This window comes from Micropterus salmoides, unplaced genomic scaffold (genome assembly GCF_014851395.1).
Source record: "Micropterus salmoides isolate LMB-PRFRI ecotype aquatic unplaced genomic scaffold, ASM1485139v1 Ms_hic_scaffold_1, whole genome shotgun sequence".
Taxonomy (NCBI): domain Eukaryota; kingdom Metazoa; phylum Chordata; class Actinopteri; order Centrarchiformes; family Centrarchidae; genus Micropterus; species Micropterus salmoides.
This window is the reverse complement of record NW_024040040.1, coordinates 52,082,100-52,103,324: the sequence shown is the minus strand read 5'-3', so window position 1 is coordinate 52,103,324 and position 21,225 is coordinate 52,082,100. Positions and strand designations below refer to the sequence as shown.

Here is a 21,225-nt window from a genome sequence, read left to right as displayed (position 1 = left end):
GGTTTCTCTGAGTCATCGGGAGGCATTTTATTTTCAATGATTGACCAGGCTCGGCAGCTTTATATTCGGGCTGTACTTGACCTTTGGACTCGCATCATCCGACACAAACAGCTGCTGAAACGTCAACGCTGACGTCTTTATTGTTTTCAGATTTGGTGAAATTTAAATGCAGTTTTAGGTATTTGAAATAAAGGGAACCGGAAGAATCTCTGCACGAGACGAGCCATTTTCCAGAGTCATGTGTGGAAATGTTTATTTCTGCTTGTTGGCCATATTTGGAAAGGGCGTGCTACGCTGCACGGACTACGTCACGGCTGCGTCAGATCCGGGTCTCCCTTTCCCGTCCGATCTCTCAACATGGCGCCGGTAAGTCCAGGCAGCTCCTTCGGGACTTACGCTATTTTGTGTTAATTCATTTGTGTTTCTACAGTTTTAATGGCTCATTATGTACTAAAACAAAAAGTGTTGGAAGTAAAGTTGAGAGCTTGAGCGGGTTTATAGGGCAGGAAGCTGAAGCTAGCAGAGTTAGCATTAGCTCGTAGTAGTTTTGCCGTTTGCTTCCACGTGTTCCATTCATCGGTCCGTAAGAGCCAATCTCCATAGAATAAACTGTGCTTTATTTTATATCAGTGGGTTTAGTCCAATAACTGGTAAAGTTGATGTGTACTGTCAGTCTACATGTAGTCTAATGTCCATTAGATAGTTCGGCGTGACTTTTATATTAGCTGTCCTTATAATAGTTACATAATAGTTAAGTAAAAAGTAGGAATGCTGTCACATGACTGAAGGCTGATTTGTTAAATTTCTAAACGCAAATTCATTTAGCAGATACTAATTTCACTTTGAAATTCAGTTTACTCGTCACTTTTTGTAACAATTACAATTGACAAAGCACTACTGTTCATTTTTAATAGTTGTGGTCAGTTGACATGTTTTAATGGAGATTTTTTTCATTTCGTTTACTCTTATTTTAAATCGAGTGTATGTGTAATGTATCCTCTGCCAAGACCTTGTTACAGCTCAGTAACTTATGTAAGGCACTTATCTAATTATGTTAACAAGCAACGTGTCTGTTGATAGAGTAGCTATTTCACAAAATATGTTAAGTTTTAATTTGAGATTACATTTAGCACATCGAGATTTACTAGACTAGACCTTTAAATCAAGAGAAGAGCTACTGAAGGACACCAGTCGATAAAGAGTACAAATGAAGACTGAGGAAGTTGTTTATATTGCAGATATTTTAGGGACACTTATCTGAAAGATGTATTCTGAAATGAATACTTTGCATTAACATGCTGTGTTGGTGGACATTAGATGACTAATTGTCACAGGTGGAGCTGAACATAACGGTTATTTTCATTATGGAGTAATCAGTAATTTATTTTCTTGATTAGTTATTAGGTCGAGAAATTTGTGGAAAAACGGCGATCAGTGTTTCCCAAAGCCTAAAACTACATCCTCAAATGTCTTGTCTACAACCCAAAGATAGTTTACTGTCATAGAAGAATAAAGAACCAGAAAACATTCACATTTAAGATGCTGAAATCAGAGAATCAAGTTGTCGATAATTTACTAGTTGAGAACTAATCGACTAATCATAGCAGCTCTAGTCACAGAAGTTAAAACCAGTAAGGTGACCGTTCAAACTAATTTTTATTTTTTACCTCAGATCAAACCGAAGAGGCCGACTGTTGGCAAGAAGTCCAAAAAGGGAGCCGGATGGAAGTTCACCTTGGACCTGACCCACCCTGTGGAGGATGGGATCCTGGACTCTGCAAACTTTGTAAGTCTTGCTGTGTTTGTTAAACCGTTAGTGTCATGGACTTTGGTTAGAAATTTTTAATTGTTGAAACATTAGAAACCCAATATAACTTTGTGTTGCCGCTATAATCGTAATTATTTATGGGACCATAAGCTTTTCTTTGAGATCATGAAAGGGTTAATTTAGTGCACTTTACAAGCAGCTAACCCCGTGTCTGGACTAGGGCTCCCTTCCCTAGCTTCCAATTTGCTAGGGTTACCTTCCCTAGTGTGTCATCGTGCTCTGTCCCACAGGAAACCTTCCTCAAAGAGAGGATAAAGGTCAACGGAAAGACGGGGAACCTGGGAAACATCGTCCAGGTCGGCCGCATGAAGAACAAGATCAACGTCTCGTCTGAGAAGCAGTTCTCCAAAAGGTGAGCTGAGATGGTCCGCATCAAAAATGGAAACCAGATCCAAGTACCTTCAAGTGTTTACCAGGAATAATACTTTCTGACACGAAGCAACCCCTCCTCTCCGTAGGTATCTCAAGTACCTAACGAAGAAGTACCTGAAGAAGAACAACCTCCGTGACTGGCTGAGAGTGGTGGCGTCTGACAAGGAGACGTACGAGCTGCGTTACTTCCAGATCAGTCAGGACGACGAGGAGGAGTCGGACGCAGACGAGTAAACGGCTGCATGTGTGTCAGCAGCTGGAGCAGGAGAATAAATGTGGAAAAAGAACTTTATAATCTCTCGTGTGTTTTATTCTTCCCAAATAACTCTGCACACCTGAGTATGTTGCAGGAGTGTCGACAGGAAGCATAATTCCCTCAGAGTGGTTTACTCTGGTGTATTGAGATGTCTTTTATCAGGGACAAGTGTGTCAAAACGCTTTAGTACAGTATGAGCACACAGGTGCATCGAAAAACAAAAAAGAATATCATGGAAAAGTTTGTTTTCCGTAATTTAATTCAAAATATTTAATATATTCTAGATTCATTACACAAAGTCTCTTTTGTTTAGCAAATTTTTATAACCATCTAAATCATCTCATGTGAGTGAAGAAGGTATTTTTGTCAAACATTTTCTTTAAGGCAAAGAGATTTTGCTTTTTGAGAAATGAATTCTCTTCTTGCTTAATCACATTGACTAAAGTGGTTAGTGGTTAATCATTCGCTCTGTTTCCTGTTTATTTGGTAACTGCAGTCTAATCCAGAGGTGCTGCGATAAACTTACTTTAAAGTTTTAGACAGACAGGGTGTCAACCGTACAATAATTTTCGGTGCTGCTGTATTTCGTTAATACTGATAGGTGTTTCCGTTATTTTGTCCACCCCTTTTCTCAGCTTGGTTAGACTAAATAAGAGAAATGCCTCCTAAATGCACACCAGGTGGCGCCGTAGATGCTTTTTTTCCACTTGCATGCTGACTTTCTAAAGAGCATCAGATGAAAGTGATGCAGCTTCACACTGTTGGCCGGTAACAGCTGCTCTGTATTCTTTATTCACTTTATAATACCTTTTCTATGTTTTTAATTTGGCAAGTTGTGAAGGTGGTTTTGTGTTAAACTGGATGTCTGCAGGTCCTGAAACCTCTGAAATGTCTCAAACTTCAGGTCTTAAAAGTGATTCAGTTGGATGAATTAGTCTAATTTTGTCTGATTCAACATGAAATCCTGAAGTTTCCTCAGGATCAGTGACTGTCTTATAACCACACACAGCTCTCCACACACAACACTAATACTGAACTTTCATACCCAGAAACTGAAAAGGAAACTGTTGCTTGTCAAAGAATAAATAAAGTTGGGGGTTCAGCTCAAAGGCGTCAGACCCTGCCTCTTAAATACCCACGTGTTTTTAAAACCTCCAGTTTGTAACCAGTGCTTTCTCTTATAAAATATCTGAAGTCCAACATGAGAAATATAACCCTGATACACTCATCTCAACTGAACTAATAGATCAGCATAATGCATTGCAACGCAGTATAGTAAATCCACAAGGAACAGGTCAACAAAGCAAACTGAACAACAGAAAACCAATCTAAGCCAAGTAAAATAAGCCCCACCAATAAAATAAAAGAATTTAATTCACATCTGGGTTCTTTGGAAATCCCTTAAAGATGAGTTCACGGTAATCACAGGCTCAGCAGTTGTGGGTGTGTAAAATCATTAATATCCTTCAAAAGGAGCCAGAAGCACAATATTTAAACTGGTTTTTCAACCCCTAAGTCACACACTCATCCCATGAGTCTTAGCCCTCAGTGCCTCATGGGAGATGTAGTTGTTGAATGCTAACGAGATATCTCATGAGGTGTTCACATTTCACTTTCCAACGCATCCGTAGAAAAATATTTATCTTTGAGTCAATGGTCAGAAAACTCCAGGCACGTGTTTCAGCTTGGCAAAAAGACTGTTATGTAAAATTATTTTAATTTCTATGACTTTTTATTTACCAACCCGTCTACTTTATATACATTTTTGGTTTGGTTTGGTCATCTCGTTATATGGGAGAAGGATGTTTTGATTTGCTCGTTCTCTGTCTGTGTATGTTTCTCTCTGGATTCTCTCCCATTCGCTCATCTGTTGCGTATAAAGCTCGTAGCCTCAGGAATGCGTCCACCTTCAGCTGCTCTGCTGTCAACAAAGACTCACAGTTATTATTTTGTAACATACAGACGCTCGGCAGTTTACAGTCACACATTCAGAAAGCACACAGATAAATAATGTAATAAAAATGCCTTTTAGAAAAGTTTATTTGCACGTTAAGGAAACATGTAATGCAAAAATTGATCTACAGGAGAAACAAATGTTAAAGCGGCACAGAACGACTGAGAGCTGCACTGACATAGATTCTATTATATTTATACATTTTAAACCTGCCACCTGAATTTTGTGTTTACTTTTACATAAATAAAAACATTTCCACCATAAGTTGGTGCAGAAACTTTCACCAGAATTCAGGAAATGAAGGGTTATAAAGATAAAAATATAGCTCGGCGTTGACCATATCTCTAAGATCTTTTCGTCTCGTTCTGGTGAACCTTATATCGCATATTGTGATGAGCTAAGTGTCTCTTCACACCCCTAATCTGAGCCCCTATGTCCCCACTTTTCAACACAAAGTGACGCCCTTGTCTAAAGGTGACCGGGCTTTTGCAGTCTGGGCCCCTCGTATCTGGAACTCCCTGCCTGAGAACCTGAAGTAACGTCTTTTAAATCACTTCTTAAAACATAGCTTTTTAAAAACTACTGTGCTGTTCTATTTCTAAATTATTATTATTTTTTACTGTTACCACAGTTGTATGACGCTCTTTTCATTTTAAAGAGGTCATATTATGCTTTTTGGCTTTTCTCCTCTCCTTATTGAGTTATATATCTTTTTTGTGCATGTAATAGGTTTGCAATCCCCCAAAAACTCTGCTCTGAACTGCCTGAAAACAGCTCGTTTGTAGTCCAGCCGCTTCTCTTTCATCCCTGTGACGTCACAGGGATGAAACTCCCAACAAAGATCATTTAGAGACAAGATGTATCACTCCATAGTTAAAACGGAGTGTTCAACACAGGGTGAAAAGAGGAGCAGCAATGTGCAGTATGACAAAAATGTATGTATGACACCTTCTAATATTTGGTTTTCAGGTATTTTCCAAATCACAGCATCAGAACCACAAAGAGATGAGTTTGTGTTTCTGGTGGTGAGATGAGCTCCTCCGGGAACTGACTCTGTATAAAACTCAACTCGCCTTACTGCCTTTTCACATATCAGGGTGGCGCTGGAGGGTCGGGCTCCCAAACTCAGCCTTTAGAGTGAATGAATGTGAAAGTATAAATATGGGAGTAGATGGTTAAAGCAGCTTCTGCAGGAGAACAGAGCGGCCTTTTGATTTAACCGAAGGTGCTGAACGTTTTCGTGATGAGACACAGCAGGTGCAGGTCAAGAGGGAAGGAGCGTTCCCTAAAACTGTCCTGTGAACCAGCTTGTGTAGACCGCAGTCGAGTGTCTTGTTCCTCCTGTTTTAGACCCTCATGTTACCGTGTCTGCAGATAAAGCTGTAATCTGACTCTGTGCATCAGATTACCAGCAGATACCAACAACAATGCAACACATGCATACAGCCAGCAAACATACAGTGTGTACACTTTGGAAAAGTTTGATTTTGTGCTTTATTTTGTGTTTCAGTGTGCAGAAGATCTGATATCATCCATTAGCTTTAATGTGTTTGATTGACAGGAGGACGACTGTGAAATGAATGTCCACTTCCACTAGATATGGCGAGCTCAAGGGCACTTGACCTGTGAAAACAGCCTCCAAAATATAAAATAGTTTATTTTAAAATAATAATACACCAGACATACTATTCTATTTACGGTCTGTTCATGTTCTATTCATCTTGTTCCTGTTAATAAACCAGAAGAGAGGCCCTCACAGTGCAACACATCCTTCTCCAAGACAACAGAGCAAACTCCAAAAAAGAAAAAAAGGCTATTAAGTGGACCTTGAGTTTAAGAATTATGTTTTGTTAACTTACGTCAGCTGGGTATAAAGATTCATGCCAGTCTAAACTACTCCTGCGGGTAGAAAAAACTGAGGCAACTTTCTATTACACACCTGCTCCCAAAACACACACCCACACACCTGGTCAGTTCCCAGCCCTGCACACAAAAACTCCCATCCTCGCTCCTATCAATGAATGATGACAGCTACACACACACACGCCTGCTCAGCCTCAGGTGTTGAATAATGAATCAGCCCGATCACATGGTGTCAGGTCTGAATGATTAACGCTGCCGTCTCCTCTCGTCACCATTCACTGTAGGTCTGCAGAAGACTTGGACTCCACCAAACGTCTCCCTCACTTCCTCAGGGAAACACACAACAAGTGAGTGTTTTACCTCTCTGCTCAGGCGTGTGTCTTTAAACTGCATATTGGGTGTTTCTCTCAGCATTTTTATCCAACAAGAAGGAAACTGTCTGTGCTCTCCACTTTCTAAAATGCAACCTGTTGATGGGGATGAGGAGGTTCATGTCAGTCCAGGTGTTGATCAGAGTGTGAAGCAGTAATTTCTGATTGCTAGAAGTCAGTTCAGGTCTGCATGCAGTTCAGTTTTAGCTTCCAAAGTCGTGCCTTTCCGTTGTGAAAGTAGATTCTCGGTCTTCATTAATGTTTCAGAGAGGGAGTCTCGCTCTAGTGAGTGAGGAGAGCAGCAGATGGTATCCCATCATGACCCGCTGGCTCACATCATCAGGGTTGGACAGGTTCACCTGGCTGATTTTGGCCATTTATTTATTTTTTCAATCAGTTATTTTTGACTGATTACTTTGTTAATTTATTGAGCAATTTATCAATCAATTTTCTAAAAGATTGCACTAGTCAAGATGTATGTTTCCCTCATGTGGTATTGAGTCATGCAGAAAGTTTTGGTTTTATGTTTTGAGATTTCTGCCTGAGGACATATCCTGCGGATATGATGTTCACTTTTTACAATTACACATAAATTACATGCAGTGAATTATTCGTGTGAGTTTTAACACAATATATCCGGTTTATGCTGGTTAAAAGAGAAATATTGTTAATTTTCATCCACTTATGGAGCAGCTGCAGTTACTTTTGCTACTTCTGTACTTTTACTTCTGTAAATTTTAAGTCCAGGGCTGCGATGAAATAATTTTTTCATTGCGTTTCATTGATACTTTTATTAAAGTGACTACTTTCTGCTTTTCACAGAGTCTTTGCCCTCCATTTGGATGTGTGGCTCTTAAAGAACAAACCTAACAAAGAAGTCAGAAGAAGACACTCTTGATGAGGGTGAAAGGATGATAGAGGGAGTGACAGAGAAAAGGTAGACGGAGTCACAAACACACACTGTAACAGTTTATAAACAGGTGCGGTGATGGCGGCGTGGCTGGGCCGCCTGTCTTTGGGCGACGCCTGGTACAACATGTATTCCCGCCTGCTGCGAACCAAACCTGTGGGCTCCATGGCTCAAAGCTCAGACGACCTCACCGAGCTCGGGGAGGGGTCCGCAGTTGGCCTCGCCAAGGTGCTGACCACCGTGGACCTGGTGTCGCTCGGGGTGGGCAGCTGCGTGGGCACGGGAATGTACGTGGTGTCAGGGCTGGTTGCCAAGGCGATGGCTGGGCCTGGGGTCATCCTGTCATTTATTATCGCAGCGATGGCGTCCATACTGTCAGGTGAGACAACGTGAGGTTTGCACAACAGAACATTTTCCAACCAGAGGTGGAGAGTAACTAAGTTTGTTTACTCAAGAACTGTCCCGAAGTGGGACTTTGATGTAAATTTCCAAAGGCTCAGATGTCTATCGTCCCTTAAATTATGGAGTCATTTTCATTACAGTCAACAAATCCAATGAAAAGACCCTTTAGTCAATACTTTCTGACTTCCTACTGAATACGTAAATCTTTAAAAACAGCTCATAAATACATAGTTTCATGTTGTAAAAAGAGCTCCGTAATTTCCTAAAACAGCTGGTCACTGTAGTTCTTAGAAAACATTACTCAAACAGGAGGAAATAGTGCTTCTGTTGGGGACTATATTCAGCGGCGGATGAATCCACATGTGGCGCTCTAGTGAGTATTTGCAGCAGCAGGAGGGTCTATGTGGGACTGGGTCAGAATAAACAAGTGTGTGTTCATGGTGATGAAGAAACATGTGACCCAGTGCAGCTGCTGAGGCTCACTGATGTGTTTTAATAGTTAATGAACAACAATGGAGCTCTATGGCTCAGAGGAAGATTTATAGATATATCCATAACTACTTGTTAGCAGATACATTCATTGTTAGTTTTTGTCCGTAAAAAAAAGGATATTGCCTTATACTCGAAGATGCTGTTGAGAAATGAGGTCCTGATACTTTACTGTATCGGTTGCAAACTTTTATGTGAATGATGGGAGCCGGCTCCCACCTGAGGGCTGATATCCCATATTTAATTCTTGCAACTAATAAGACACTAACTTATGTAGTGACCAGCAGAAGTTGTACTACACGAAGATCCAGCTCCCTTCCAAGAGCCAGTACTTCCAATCACTACTTTACTTGGAACATAAGTGTGTAATGTTCAGGTGTCCACATAGTTTTGGCCATGTAGCGTGCTTTTACTTTTAGTACAGGACTTTCAGGTGCTGTCGCCTTGTATCCTTAAACTGTGTCTGTGTATTTTTTTTGTATTTCTTCTTAAGGTGTGTGCTACGCAGAGTTTGGTGTCCGGGTCCCCAAGACGACCGGCTCGGCCTACACCTACAGCTACGTGACAGTCGGGGAGTTTGTTGCGTTTTTCATTGGCTGGAATTTGATCCTGGAGTATCTGATTGGCACTGCGGCGGGGGCGTCAGCTCTTAGCAGCCTGTTCGACTCTCTGGCCAATCACAGCATCAGTAACTACATGATAACACACCTGGGCACACTCAGAGGACTCGGTCAGTACGATCAATACATGTGTCATTGTTCAGCACATTCAGAGCAAATTAACATTGCTGCAGGAATAAAGTTCTTATTGTATGAGAAAAGTTAGTGCTTGTTAAATTTAAAGAATATAACATCAGTAATGGTAACTTGCTAATATTTAGCATATATAATGATGCTAGTTTAGCAAGTTAACATGCTAACATTTCCTAATTAGCGCCGCTAAATAGAAAGTACACCTGAAGTCTTCTAATAAATAAATTCTAATATTTTGAGATATGGATTTTTGATTTCCGTGAGCTGTAAGCCATAATCATCATGATTAAAACAAAAGAAGGCCTGACATATTTCACTTTATATGTATTGAATCTATAATATATGAAAGCGTCACTATCTGAATAAAATTATAAAAATAAATGAATATCTAATATTAATAATCTAATCATCTAATAATTATGAGATGCATTTGTATTTTAAAATGGAGCGGGAGTCAGTGGAGTGACAGGTGTAATGTATTTACACTTGTGAGTTCCAGTTAAAAGACAAGCAGTCACGTTTTCGACTAACTGTAGGCGTAAAAGAGAGGATTGGTTAACACCAAAGAAAAGCGCAATGCAGTAGTCCAGACGGGTTGAGATAAAAACATGCTCAAAATAATTTTGAGATAATCATTGTCTATTTTTATACCCAGATTTGTGACTCTGGTTTCACATCTGGTTGCAGGTAGCCCAGGTCCTTAATATCTTTTAAAGATATTTTACTGTAGTAGAGGTGTGAGGGAGTTGTTTTCACATCTTTTGAGGGGCAGATAGATTTGTGAGTCATCCGCATAGAAGTGGTAGGAGATGCCATGCTTTCAAAGAATGTTTCCAAGAGGGAAGAGGTATAGGGAAAAGAGAAGTGGTCTAAGAGTTTAGCCCCCCACAAAGAAGGGAGTAGATTAAGCAATGTCCCCAAGCTTAACTGAAAACCATCTCTCGGACAGACCAGTGCCCCTGATACCAACACCGTGCTCTAGACGAAAGAGAAAGTCTACCTTTACATCACCACAGCAAGGTGAAAAGTCAAACCACTGCAAAGACAAGGTTTTCATGCGGTGTTAAATTCCTCTTTAAGGGATCACCAAAGTGATTACAATTCATCCTGTGAACATCTGAGCCCAGTTCCATGGCAATCCATCCAACAGTTGTTGAGACGTTTCACTGAAAACCACATGTGGCTGTCATGGTGGTGCCAGAGGAAAATTCAAGAGATCATCAAAGTCATTATGATTCATCCTCTTGGGAATATGAATGTCTTTGAGCTATTTCAGTCTGGACCAAAGTGGTGGACCAACAGAGCAACATCCCAAGAGTCTTGCTGCTAGCATGGCTAAAGAGTTTAAGATAAATAGTTCAGATTTGTAAGGAGACTTTGAGTTGTTGCTTTCTTGTGAACCTACCTGACATCAGGGTCTAATTATCTCAATTCTAACAGATAAACTTCCTGTCATGTCAGTCCTCACACACTTTGTCTCTTCCTTATGTTGAAATGGAGTTGTGTTCCTGTTTGTCTCAGGTAAAGGTGAGGACACGTACCCAGACCTGCTGGCACTGTTTATCGCCCTGCTGGTCACAGTGATCATTGCTCTCGGTGTGCGGAACTCAGTGGGCTTCAACAACGTCCTCAACGTGGTCAACCTGGTGGTTTGGGTCTTCATGATCATCGCCGGACTCTTCTTCCTCTCTGCCAGCAACTGGGAGGGCGGCAAGTTCCTGCCTTACGGCTGGTCAGGGGTGAGAAATTGAACCACCTTGGTTGCACAGTCCCTTGGAAGGCACAGTCTTACAGTCCTTGGGGTTCAGATGTAAGAAAATAACACATAATTTGATCAAATGAAATCAAAAGGAAACAAGTGGTCTCTTGTTGCTCATCAGGTGATGCAAGGTGCTGCGACTTGCTTCTATGCCTTCATCGGCTTCGACATCATCGCAACGACAGGAGAGGAGGCGAAGAACCCGAACACCTCCATCCCGTACGCCATCACCGCCTCACTGGTCACCTGCCTCACTGCCTACGTGTCGGTCAGTACGTACTGTTGTGCGAGTGCATGCTTGTAACATGAAGGACACAAAATCTCTTAACCAAAAAGAAACATGGTTACCTGACCACCTTTCCTCTCTACAGGTGAGTGTGATCCTGACTCTCATGGTTCCCTACAACCTGATTGACGGCTCGGCTCCTCTCATGGAGATGTTTGCGGTGCACGGCTTCCTGTGGGGGAAATACACCGTGGCTGTGGGCGCCATAGCCGGACTCACCGTCTCCCTGTTAGGCTCGTTGTTCCCCATGCCCAGAGTGATCTACGCCATGGCCCGGGACGGACTGCTCTTCAGGTAAGGAGGCATGAGACACACAAACACACACACAGGTAGAAAGAGGATTCCTAGCTAACTTTCTGATGTCTGCAGGTTCTTGTCACACGTGTCTGCGTTCTCACACACTCCCGCAGTGGCGTGTGCAGTGTCCGGGAGCTTTGCGGCGATCCTCGCTCTGCTGGTGAGCCTCAGGGACCTGATCGAGATGATGTCCATCGGCACCCTGCTGGCCTACACCCTGGTTAGCGTTTGTATTCTCTTGCTTCGCTACCAGCCTGACGAACAGACCGACACGCACCAGTTTAACTCCGGGGAGGACGTGGCCGACCTGAAGAACCAGGACGATGGGGCTGTCCCCACCAAAGACGACCAGATGCTGATCGAAGGCTCAGACGGTGATGGATCGGCGTCCTACCACGCTAGCGGGACCGAAGGAGAGGGTGATAACTCTGATTTCCACACAGGCAACGCCTCATTGCTGAAACGGCTTCTGGGAGGTCATTACTACACCCTGCGGCTGCGGCTGGGAATTCCCGATGCTTCGGCCCGGCCCACGCCTGCCACTGGCCGCATAGTCACCCGATGCACACTCCTCTTCTTCCTCACCTCCTTCCTCCTCTGGTCCACGGTTATATTTGGTGTTGAGCAGGGAACAGGTGTTGCCGCAGGGTTTTCAGGCCTCATGGCTATGACGATGGCGGGGTCCATGGCAAAGCTTTTGATTATGATTATACAGCAGCCAGAGAGTGGGAGGAGACTGCCCTACATGGCGCCCTATGTGCCTTTCGTCCCTGCGGCGGCCATATTGGTCAACAGCTACCTCATGCTTAAACTGTCTCCCATCACGTGGGCCAGGTTCACGATCTGGTGCTTCGTAGGTGAGATGAAACATTCTTTGTTATACAGTGGGGGAAATAAGTATTTGACCCCTTGATTTTGCAAATTTGCCCACTTACAAAGAATGCAACGATCTATAATTTTAATCATATGTACAGTCTAACAGTGAAAGACAGAATCCCAAAGAAAATTCCAGAAAAATCACATCATATGAATTTATTAAAATTGATAACCATCTGATGAGGAAAAACAAGTATTTGACCCCCTGGACAAACAGCATGTTAATATTTTGTAGAAAAGCCATTATTGGCCAGCACAGATGTCAAACGGTTTTTATAGATGGTGACAAGGTTTGTGCACATTTCGGCAGGGATGTTGGCCCACTCCTCCCTGCAGACAGCCTCCAAATCATTCAGGTTCCGAGGTTGTCGCCTGGCAACTCGAATTTTAAGCTCCCTCCAAAGATTTTCAATTGGATTCAGGTCTGGAGACTGGCTAGGCCACTCCAGAACCTTGATGTGCTTCTTCTTCAGCCACTCTTTTGTTGCTTTGGCGGTGTGCTTAGGGTCGTTGTCGTGCTGAAACACCCATCCTCGACCCATCTTCAGCTCTCTCACTGAGGGAAGGAGATGTTGGTCCAGAATTCCACGATACATGGCCCCGTCCATCCTCCCCTCAATACGATGGAGTTGTCCCGTCCCCTTGGCTGAAAAGCACCCCCAAAGCATGATGTTGCCACCACCATGCTTGACGGTGGGGATGGTGTTCTTTGGGTTGTACTCGGTGTTCTTTGCCCTCCAAACACGACGAGTTGAGGCCAAAAAGTTCTATTTTGGTCTCATCTGACCACATCACCTTCTTCCAGGCCTCTTCTGAGTCGTCCAGGTGGTGAATGGCGAACTTCATGCGGGCCTGTACATGTTTCTTCTTGAGCAGGGGGACCTTGCGTGCGCTGCAGGATTTCAATCCATGACGGCGTAGTGTGTTACCAACCGTTTCTTTTGTAACTGTGGTCCCAGCTGCCTTCAGTTGATTCATCAGTTCCCCCCTTGTGGTTTTGGGATGATTCCTCACCGTTCGCATGATCAGGGACACCCCACGAGGCGAGATCTTGTGTGGAGGCCCAGACCGAGGGAGGTTGGCGGTGGTGTGGTGCTTCTTCCATTTCCTGATAACTGCACCGACAGTTGATCTTTTCTCTCCAAGTTGCTTTCCGATTCTCTTGTAGCCCATCCCAGCCTTGTGCAGATCAACAATCTTGTCCCTGATGTCCGTAGAAAGCTCTTTGGTCTTGCCCATGGTGCTGATGTTGGATGCTGGTTGTTTGGGTGTTGACAGGTGTCTTTTATACAGGTAACGAGGTGAGGCAGGTGTATTTGATGTAGATAATTGGTTGGGATTGGGGCTGTGTCTTAAAGAAAGACTAACTGGCTTGTAGGAGCCAGAATACTTGCTGTTTGGTAGGGGGTCATATACTTGTTTTTCCTCATCAGATGGTTATCAATTTTTATAAATTCATATGATGTGATTTTCTGGAATTTTCTTTGGGATTCTGTCTTTCACTGTTAGAATGTACATATGATTAAAATTGTAGATTGTTGCATTCTTTGTAAGTGGGCAAACCTGCAAAATCAGCAAGGGGTCAAATACTTTTTTCCCCCACTGTATTTGAACCTCAAAGTGCATTTTAACTATTAGAGCATAGATGCTGGGTTTTGCTTATTATCTGTTTTAAAAATGTGTTTGTGGTCAGCTTGAATTGTAATGTAATAAAAACACAATCAGTGTTGTGTGCAGAATATGTAATTACGCTGCAGAAGTATGTTATTCTCTTAGTCCACCTACTGTCAGCAGTTAAATGTTTGTGCATGATCAAGCCAGTTAAGATTTATTAGTAAACTTGGTTTTAAATTAATGTTTTTAGCTGACGAGTCCTCTGCTTCTTAGGCTACTGCAAGATGTTTTTATTTTATTTTTTACAGATGTGCAGTCATGATGTTTAGTTTGGTGTAATTTACAGTTTGCTGCGCCTACATGAGTGGGAGTAAAAGATGAGAAATTACATCAGAGTGCAAAGTCTAAAAAGGCAAACCCACATGGAAGAGGATTCAAGAGAGGCCCGTACATCTGTTTTAGCATATGGTTTCAGTTACTTCAACTGTTGTGCTTATTTTTAGTTTGCGCCTATCATACAGGCTCCTCTGCTCTTTTAGTTCTTGCACAGTCAGCACAGTTGGAGACACCGGGACTCACCGGGACTCACAATACTGCCATTCATTCTAAACTATGTGATACACCAACCAACATCTCTCACAGTAAACATGAAAGTGTATTTTGGTCAAAGTGTCAGTTTTACCGTTGTTTCAGATGTACCAGGTAGTATTCTTATCTGTCACATCTTTGGGAGCTGAGTGTCTGCTGCTATGCTAGCAGCTTTGTGAGGCTGTACCATAGACTGTATGTAAGAAGTGGACGTAGTCATTGTGACGTAACCCGTTGGATTGTGGACTGCTGTTTTGAAGCCTCGAGTTTGGCACCGCCATGTTGATTTTCTGCAACCAGCGGCACCGGACGTGACCATAATTGGACGAGTGGAGCTATCGGCCGTGTGTGGAGCTAGCTAGCTTGCTTAGCTAGGTGCATCTGTAATTCACGTCAACTGTCATTTTAACAGGGCTGATAACTTTGTCTAGAGAACAGCAGGCTTAAAACTAAATGTACTCACCAGAGAAAGTGAACAGCCGACTCCTAATAAGCTTTTTCAACGGCGCTGGTTAAATTTACACAGTGACATGGGTACAAATCACTCTTGCCATGGAAACAATTTGTCAGTCACAGATAATCCTGCCCTGAAGCATACTCTGCTTTCTGGTCTATTTTCCTCTAAATGGGACCATAATTTACTAAACGAACATCATGCTGTGTGGAAGAAGACTTGAAACTAGCGACTGAGACCATAAACTCGTTAGGAAAGTGTTTACTGAGGTAATAAATCAGCTGAGAAGTAGCAACATTTTACCTTAATTGTTTGACAGAATGCATGGGATGTAGGCTACCTTAGGCATAATGGTCCTTTGAGCTAAATGCTAACATGCTCACAATAACAATATTAACATTTTGATCATGTTCACTATCTTCCTTTACTGGCATGCTAACATTTTCGTCTTAGCACTTTTCACAAAGTACAGGTGAGGCTAATGGGAAGTTGTCAGGTATTTTGGTCGTAAACGACTAATTACAATTTTGACCCGCTGATGGCGCTAGACGAAGGGATAACTAAAAGTTATTACAATTCATCCTGAGGGGAACATGAATGTGTGTAGCAAAGGTTAATGGCAACACATCCAATAGTTGTAGAGACATGTCAATCAAAAGCACAAATGGCAACTTGTTGGTGGCACTCCCAGAGTTTGTCAGTAGGATTCGTCTTGTGGTCACCATGAATGTGAACATGGCGCAGTGGCTAAGGTGCTTGCCTTTGGTGTGACAGACCTGAGGTCAAATCCACTGTGAGACACCAATGTGTCCCTGAGCAAGACACTTAACCCCTTGTTGCTCCAGAGGCGTGCGACCTCTGACATATATGGCAATTGTAAGTTGCTTTTTATAAAAGTGTCAGCTAAATGAATAAATGCAAATGCAATCCATCTGATCTCTATTAGCTGGCTTGAAAGGGAAACAGGAGATGTTTACTCATTGTGTGTAGTGAGGAATGATTACAGAAATGCAGACTAGATATGAGGTACAGCAGAGAAACGATCTTCCAGACAATCTCTCTGTTAGGTCTGCAGTTGGTTGACAGATGATGAAGAGAGCGAAGAGTTTCCCACCTTCTGAAGTTTGTGATAAAACAGTTAGACAGTTTTTCAGGCGGTCATACATTTTTTATTTAACATTTACCGTCTGTGCGTCCTCAGGTTTGTTGATCTACGGTTGTTACGGAGTGTGGCACAGCACGCTGGAGCTGAACGCCCAGGAGCAGCAGGCGCACTCCAGCTCCTACCAGCGATACGACGACCACCTCGATGACACCTTCTCCCCCGATGACAACCTTTACCCCCAGGAACCGGGGGAGAGACCCTACCAGGGCTGGTCTGCCCCGGAGGAGAAGGGATACCACTACCAGCAGCATAACCAGTACGAGCAGGAGGGACAGTACGACGACCAAGATGGAGAGCAGCTTCAGAGCCAGTATGAGGATAACAGTGACCAGCATGGATACCAGTCCGGACCAGGAGGCCAGTATACAAGCAGAGGTGGCAGAGGAAGGACCAATCGTGGTTTTGATGTGGGTGAAGAGGAGGACTGATGTGAGGTTGTTTCCTGTTCCTCCAAACTGAAATTATGCCAGAATGAGGAATACTTTGAAAGTGACTTCTACACGAAACAGTAAATCAAATAATCTCCAAAACAAGCGAAGTCATACCAAAACATTTTATTTAAATATTTACCAGTGAACCCCTGCCTTTGTCTGCTCAGTGTGAAAAAAACGTATCGTTGGAGGAGGTAGGGGAGTTTGAATGTTTCAACAACTGAAGGGCCCGGCGGCTGCAAAGCTTCGGTAATTTCTGGTGTCTGTATGCACCTTTTAACACACACGATAACAGTTTGTGTGTGAAACAGTGGTGTTGCAATACAAAATCCTCCCCCTGTGCTTCTTCTGTCCCTCCAAATTTTTTCACACCACACTTTGAATCAATGACTACCCATACGACAGACGTTAACCCCTTTCAACTATTTACCTCACGACTGTCGTAACAAAATAATAACTCTTTCGGGTTGTAAAATCCTGCGGACCTATTGGAGTCGTCTGTAGTTGTGTATTGTTTTGGCATCAAATAAGCCTTTAAATTAACAGATCTGAAACTGAACTTAAATTCCTGGATCTTATTTCATCGTCTCACAGGTACAGGTTTTGTCGGCGCTGAACTCGTCCCCGGTAACGTGCTTCAGGTCTTGGCCAAGAGCATCTAGAGCTTGTTTCAGACAGAGGCTGAAATGAAGGCCTACAAGAGTCAATAGAAAATAGAAAATTATTTTTTGGAACTTTGAATCGTGCAAAGCTGCCATCCAGCTGCACAGAAATACAATTTAGGACTGGAAAAGCAGTTTTTATAGGTCTCCTTTAATCTAAACACGCACTGTACAGTTTTTTTTGTATAGGAGAAAACAAAAAATGGAACAAACTAACCTCTGTTGCTCCTTGCTTACTTCTGTAGCCTGCACCAGCGTGCTGCGTGTGACGTTGTGTTATTCTTCTGCGCATGCGGGTCACTTTCAGTTCACACTGGAGTCTGATGTGGGAATTGAGCATTAAGGCAGTCTGAACGTAGCCTTATTCCACTCAGAAACAGGAACAACACAGATGTGATCAGGGCATCCTTACTTTTGACTTTACAACAGTCACTTAATACAGAAGCTATGACATCAGCCCCCCCTGAATCCAGAGATCCTGGGCCTGTGTGTGGTAGACTCATTTGGAAGTGGATCCATAGGGACAGCAGAGACTGTCAGTATTGCAACATTAAACTGGAGGTGATCTACAACAGGGTTTCCTCAACACACTTGTCATCAGTCTTTACGTGGTTTCTCTTCAGCTGTTTCTTCTGATGAAAGTCGCAAGGACTGGACTATTTTATCCCCACGGAGCTCTTTCCCTCACTCACACACGACGTTTATCAGACTCAAATCATAAGAAATAAGCAATAGTCCGGCTTTGTGAAACTTCTTGTCTTTGCTTCTACAAACTTGACAAGGAGGTAGGTTTTTCCCTGGAGGCAGAAATTCCCTCTTTGAAAAAAAACTCACTGGGTGAAGAGAGATCTTTTACTAACTGGCAACGTTGAAAAACAAAGGTGGACGTCTGGTGGTACCACTTGTTTTTCACTCACAGCCTTTCCTCCCCTCTTACCTCTTGTTTCTGCGCATTGCTACTTACCCAAGGAAAAAAATTAACCAATCACACGACTTCTGTCGCCAGAATAAAAAAGTAAATTCTCCTTTTACCATCAGTCTCATGATCAAACTTAGCGGCTCGCATTTTCTTTTTGAAAGTTAAGGATTTCATCCTATGGCTGTTCGTGGCATCTCTGAATATCTTAATTGTGGCTGAAAGTTACTTTTGTGTTTGTTTTTCTTGTTTGAGTGAATGGTGTTTACAGTGAAAGACTATTTGCTCTGTTTATTGCCTGCAGCAACTAATTGTTTTAATGTGTGTAAATGAGAACGGGGCATTTAAGTTTTCTCGTGTTGCAGGAATAAATGTCACATTTGGAGTGAAATGATTTATTGTGAGACTCTTAATTATTTGAAAACTTTAATTATTTGTAGCACTGGACAAAAAATTGCACAATACAAGTACACAGTTGATATATATTGATTATACTGTTAATATGAAAAAGGTTACACATGGTACATAAAACAACCTGTGATGGACTAAATGAGAGCAGGTAATCTCAACAAATGTAATTCTCTGTACTTCAGGTAAGATTTTGGAAATGTGTTCATGCTATTTAAAGTATAATAATCATTAAAGGTAAAGTCACACATGCGAGAGCAACAGTTTTCTAATTTCAAATCATGTTAAAAACAAACGAATCTAAATACATCAAACTAGTTCAGAAAGCAAATTTCAGACCATAGTTACACCATTTTGTCCGAATTCAGCGCTAAATGCCTGATTTTGTTTTTTAAGGCAGCAGTATAATATATGATCTAACAATAGTTTTGGCAGAAACCCTGTTTCTTTGACTCTGCACAGGGATTTTTAATTAAACAACGAGACTATGTTCCTGTAACTGTGTGGCTCCTGGTGGCCCCTGTGCCATACACTAAACCCCTACCTGCTCATGTATCATAAGTCCTTCTCAAAGGTGGATCAGCTAAATGTCAAAAAGGGAAACTTCACACTTGTGCACTCTTGGCGTGGTTTGCGGGGGGGGGTCCAGCGGCGTGGCCGTGCCCCGCTGTCTGGAGTAGAAGAAGCTGTTCTCCCTGCTCGGGGTCCAGGCATCGGCGCCGTGGCAGCACAAGATCATGGAGCCGCCCAGGAGACAGAGAGCCGAGCCGACCCAGCCGGCGTACAGAGAGAAGCCAAACGCCATCAGACCCTCGTGTTGGTAAGCGCCGATGGGGAACCAGACAGTCGATATGATGCCACACACAGCTGGAAGAGAGGAGTTACAGAGGAGATGGTCATTTCTACGAAGAAGTGGAAAAATAGGGAAACAAACAAAACGTTCTTTGGCCTGAAGATACATCTGCACACTGTTTGAGTTTCTGTACGCTGTTTGTATCCATCTGGCCGTCTGTCCCTGAGGTTGTTGACAGGAACTACCTACTTCATCCCACAGGAAGCAGGATGCAGGCCAGTCTGACAGACCCTGACCCTGACTTCCAGCCCTTTACCACCTGCAACAGCAGGGAAAGACCAGAGTACCCTACCGTACATCTCAAAACTAAAAACCAAAACGGCCTCCAATGAGAGACTGTCTCATTGTCTCCACAAATTGAGATTAGTTTGAAATTGTGTGTGTGTGTGTGTGTGTGTGTGCGCGCGCACCCATGAGGATGAAGAGGACGCCTCCCACCCGGGCGCGTCGCTTCTTGATGGCGGCGGTGTCATTTGGCAGCCGGACGCAGGGCAAGGACATCAGTACCTGCAGCATCGCAGGGAGGCCGAGCAGACATGCGCAGATCATCAAAGCACGAGACGTCTGGACGTGGGCTGAAAGAGAGAGAGACAGAGGTTTCATACCTGAATCATGTGTTTGCTCACCTCTGGCACTCTCTCGCAGTCAGGAATGCACGCACACAAAAATAAGTATAAAACACAATATGGGTTAAAACGAGATCTTTTTTTTCTCAAACTAATTTGAAATATTTTTAAATAATACAATTATTAGTTATGTATGTGATTTAATAACTACACTCTATTCCCCCTCTTCCTCTCACCGGGCAGAGTGAGGATCTGGTTGAGGGCCACGCAGTGATAAAGCGTCGGGGAGATGACGCACTCTGCCCAGAGTCCCCGGGAGCCCAGCTCATCCATGCGGAGGCAGGTGGCCACTGAGTAGTCGCAGGTCCGGACCCAGTCGTTGGTGGCAGTGGCGACGATAATCCCGACCCAGCCCGCACAGCTCGCCGCGCTGCCGGTGATCTGCCTGCACAAGTGCGCCATGGAGCCGCCGTGCGTTTTTACGCGCTCTGCTCCGACGAAAAAACAATTGTCTTAAAAATGAGAAAAACAAATGACAGTGTTTAAATATCTGTAGTGGTCTCTCTGCACTTTAAAAATCTTTTTTTTCTTCCAGAGGCTGAAAAACTAGATGTCTTGAGAAGGATTCAGTTATATTTGTATCCTTCTCTGCTCAGTTATTAAAAGATGAAACGTTGAAGTCTTTCCAAATATGATTAAAAGTAGAATTTTTGGTTCAGAATCCTTAAAAACAAAAGTAGAAATTAAAAAAGTAATCCTCAGTGCGTCCTGGGCTGATGCGCAGAAAAATGCCTAGAATAAGATTTATCATCGGGTGTGGTGAAAAACTCTTAAGCCAATCAGAGCGCAAGTGAGATCCTAACCTAAACCAGATATGGAGAGACAGACAGGCCCAGACAGAAAAACAAAAACTAAATCAATCAGTAAAGCAGCAGATACAGACCGACCTGGAATATTTAGTCCAGATTTGAGGGTTTGGATCTGGAAAAGCTTCCGGAAGGAACTTTGTGATATGAATTAAAATCACTTCTATGAAACACAGATTTCTCTTTATACCACTCACCTTGCTCACTGTGGCCCCCTGCTGGTGACTTCATCCTCCATCCTCGTGTAAAAAAATGTATTCATTTTATTTCAAACAATACGATAAACC

The 21,225-nt window shown here is 42.9% G+C and overlaps 2 protein-coding genes and 2 pseudogenes across 3 annotated transcripts; 3 read left to right on the top strand and 1 right to left on the bottom strand.

Annotated features, from left to right (window-relative positions):
• LOC119896614 overlaps positions 1-21,225 on the top strand; it is an 858,889-nt pseudogene that overhangs the window by 562,670 nt on the left and 274,994 nt on the right.
• rpl22l1 (ribosomal protein L22-like 1) lies at positions 228-2,492 on the top strand. Of its 2 annotated transcripts, none has more exons than XM_038710451.1 (4): positions 228-366; positions 1,673-1,786; positions 2,059-2,180; positions 2,287-2,492. In XM_038710451.1, exons 1-4 carry the CDS (start codon positions 358-360, stop codon positions 2,432-2,434), a joined length of 393 nt encoding a protein of 130 aa, XP_038566379.1. In that variant the 5' UTR covers positions 228-357; the 3' UTR covers positions 2,435-2,492. The 2 variants fall into 2 exon arrangements, with proteins under 2 accessions (XP_038566379.1, XP_038566390.1); XM_038710462.1 differs by having other exon boundaries at positions 335-366; positions 1,989-2,180.
• Positions 7,495-17,304, top strand: LOC119896673 (probable cationic amino acid transporter). Its single transcript, XM_038710138.1, has 7 exons — positions 7,495-7,933; positions 8,939-9,175; positions 10,719-10,936; positions 11,078-11,224; positions 11,328-11,536; positions 11,612-12,396; positions 16,273-17,304. The coding sequence occupies exons 1-7, from the start codon at positions 7,633-7,635 to the stop codon at positions 16,662-16,664; spliced, it is 2,289 nt and encodes a 762-aa protein (XP_038566066.1). The 5' UTR covers positions 7,495-7,632; the 3' UTR covers positions 16,665-17,304.
• On the bottom strand, positions 18,655-20,771 carry LOC119896936 (annotated as a pseudogene).

Coding starts and splice junctions, on each gene's coding strand:
- rpl22l1 (XM_038710451.1), top strand. Junction 1,787..2,058: donor TCCTGGACTCTGCAAACTTT/GTAAGTCTTGCT, acceptor TCTGTCCCACAG/GAAACCTTCCTCAAAGAGAG. Junction 2,181..2,286: donor GAGAAGCAGTTCTCCAAAAG/GTGAGCTGAGAT, acceptor TCCTCTCCGTAG/GTATCTCAAGTACCTAACGA.
- LOC119896673 (XM_038710138.1), top strand. CDS start 7,633: ATGGCGGCGTGGCTGGGCCGCCTGTCTTTGGGCGACGCCTGGTACAAC. Junction 7,934..8,938: donor GATGGCGTCCATACTGTCAG/GTGAGACAACGT, acceptor TTTCTTCTTAAG/GTGTGTGCTACGCAGAGTTT. Junction 9,176..10,718: donor GGGCACACTCAGAGGACTCG/GTCAGTACGATC, acceptor TGTTTGTCTCAG/GTAAAGGTGAGGACACGTAC.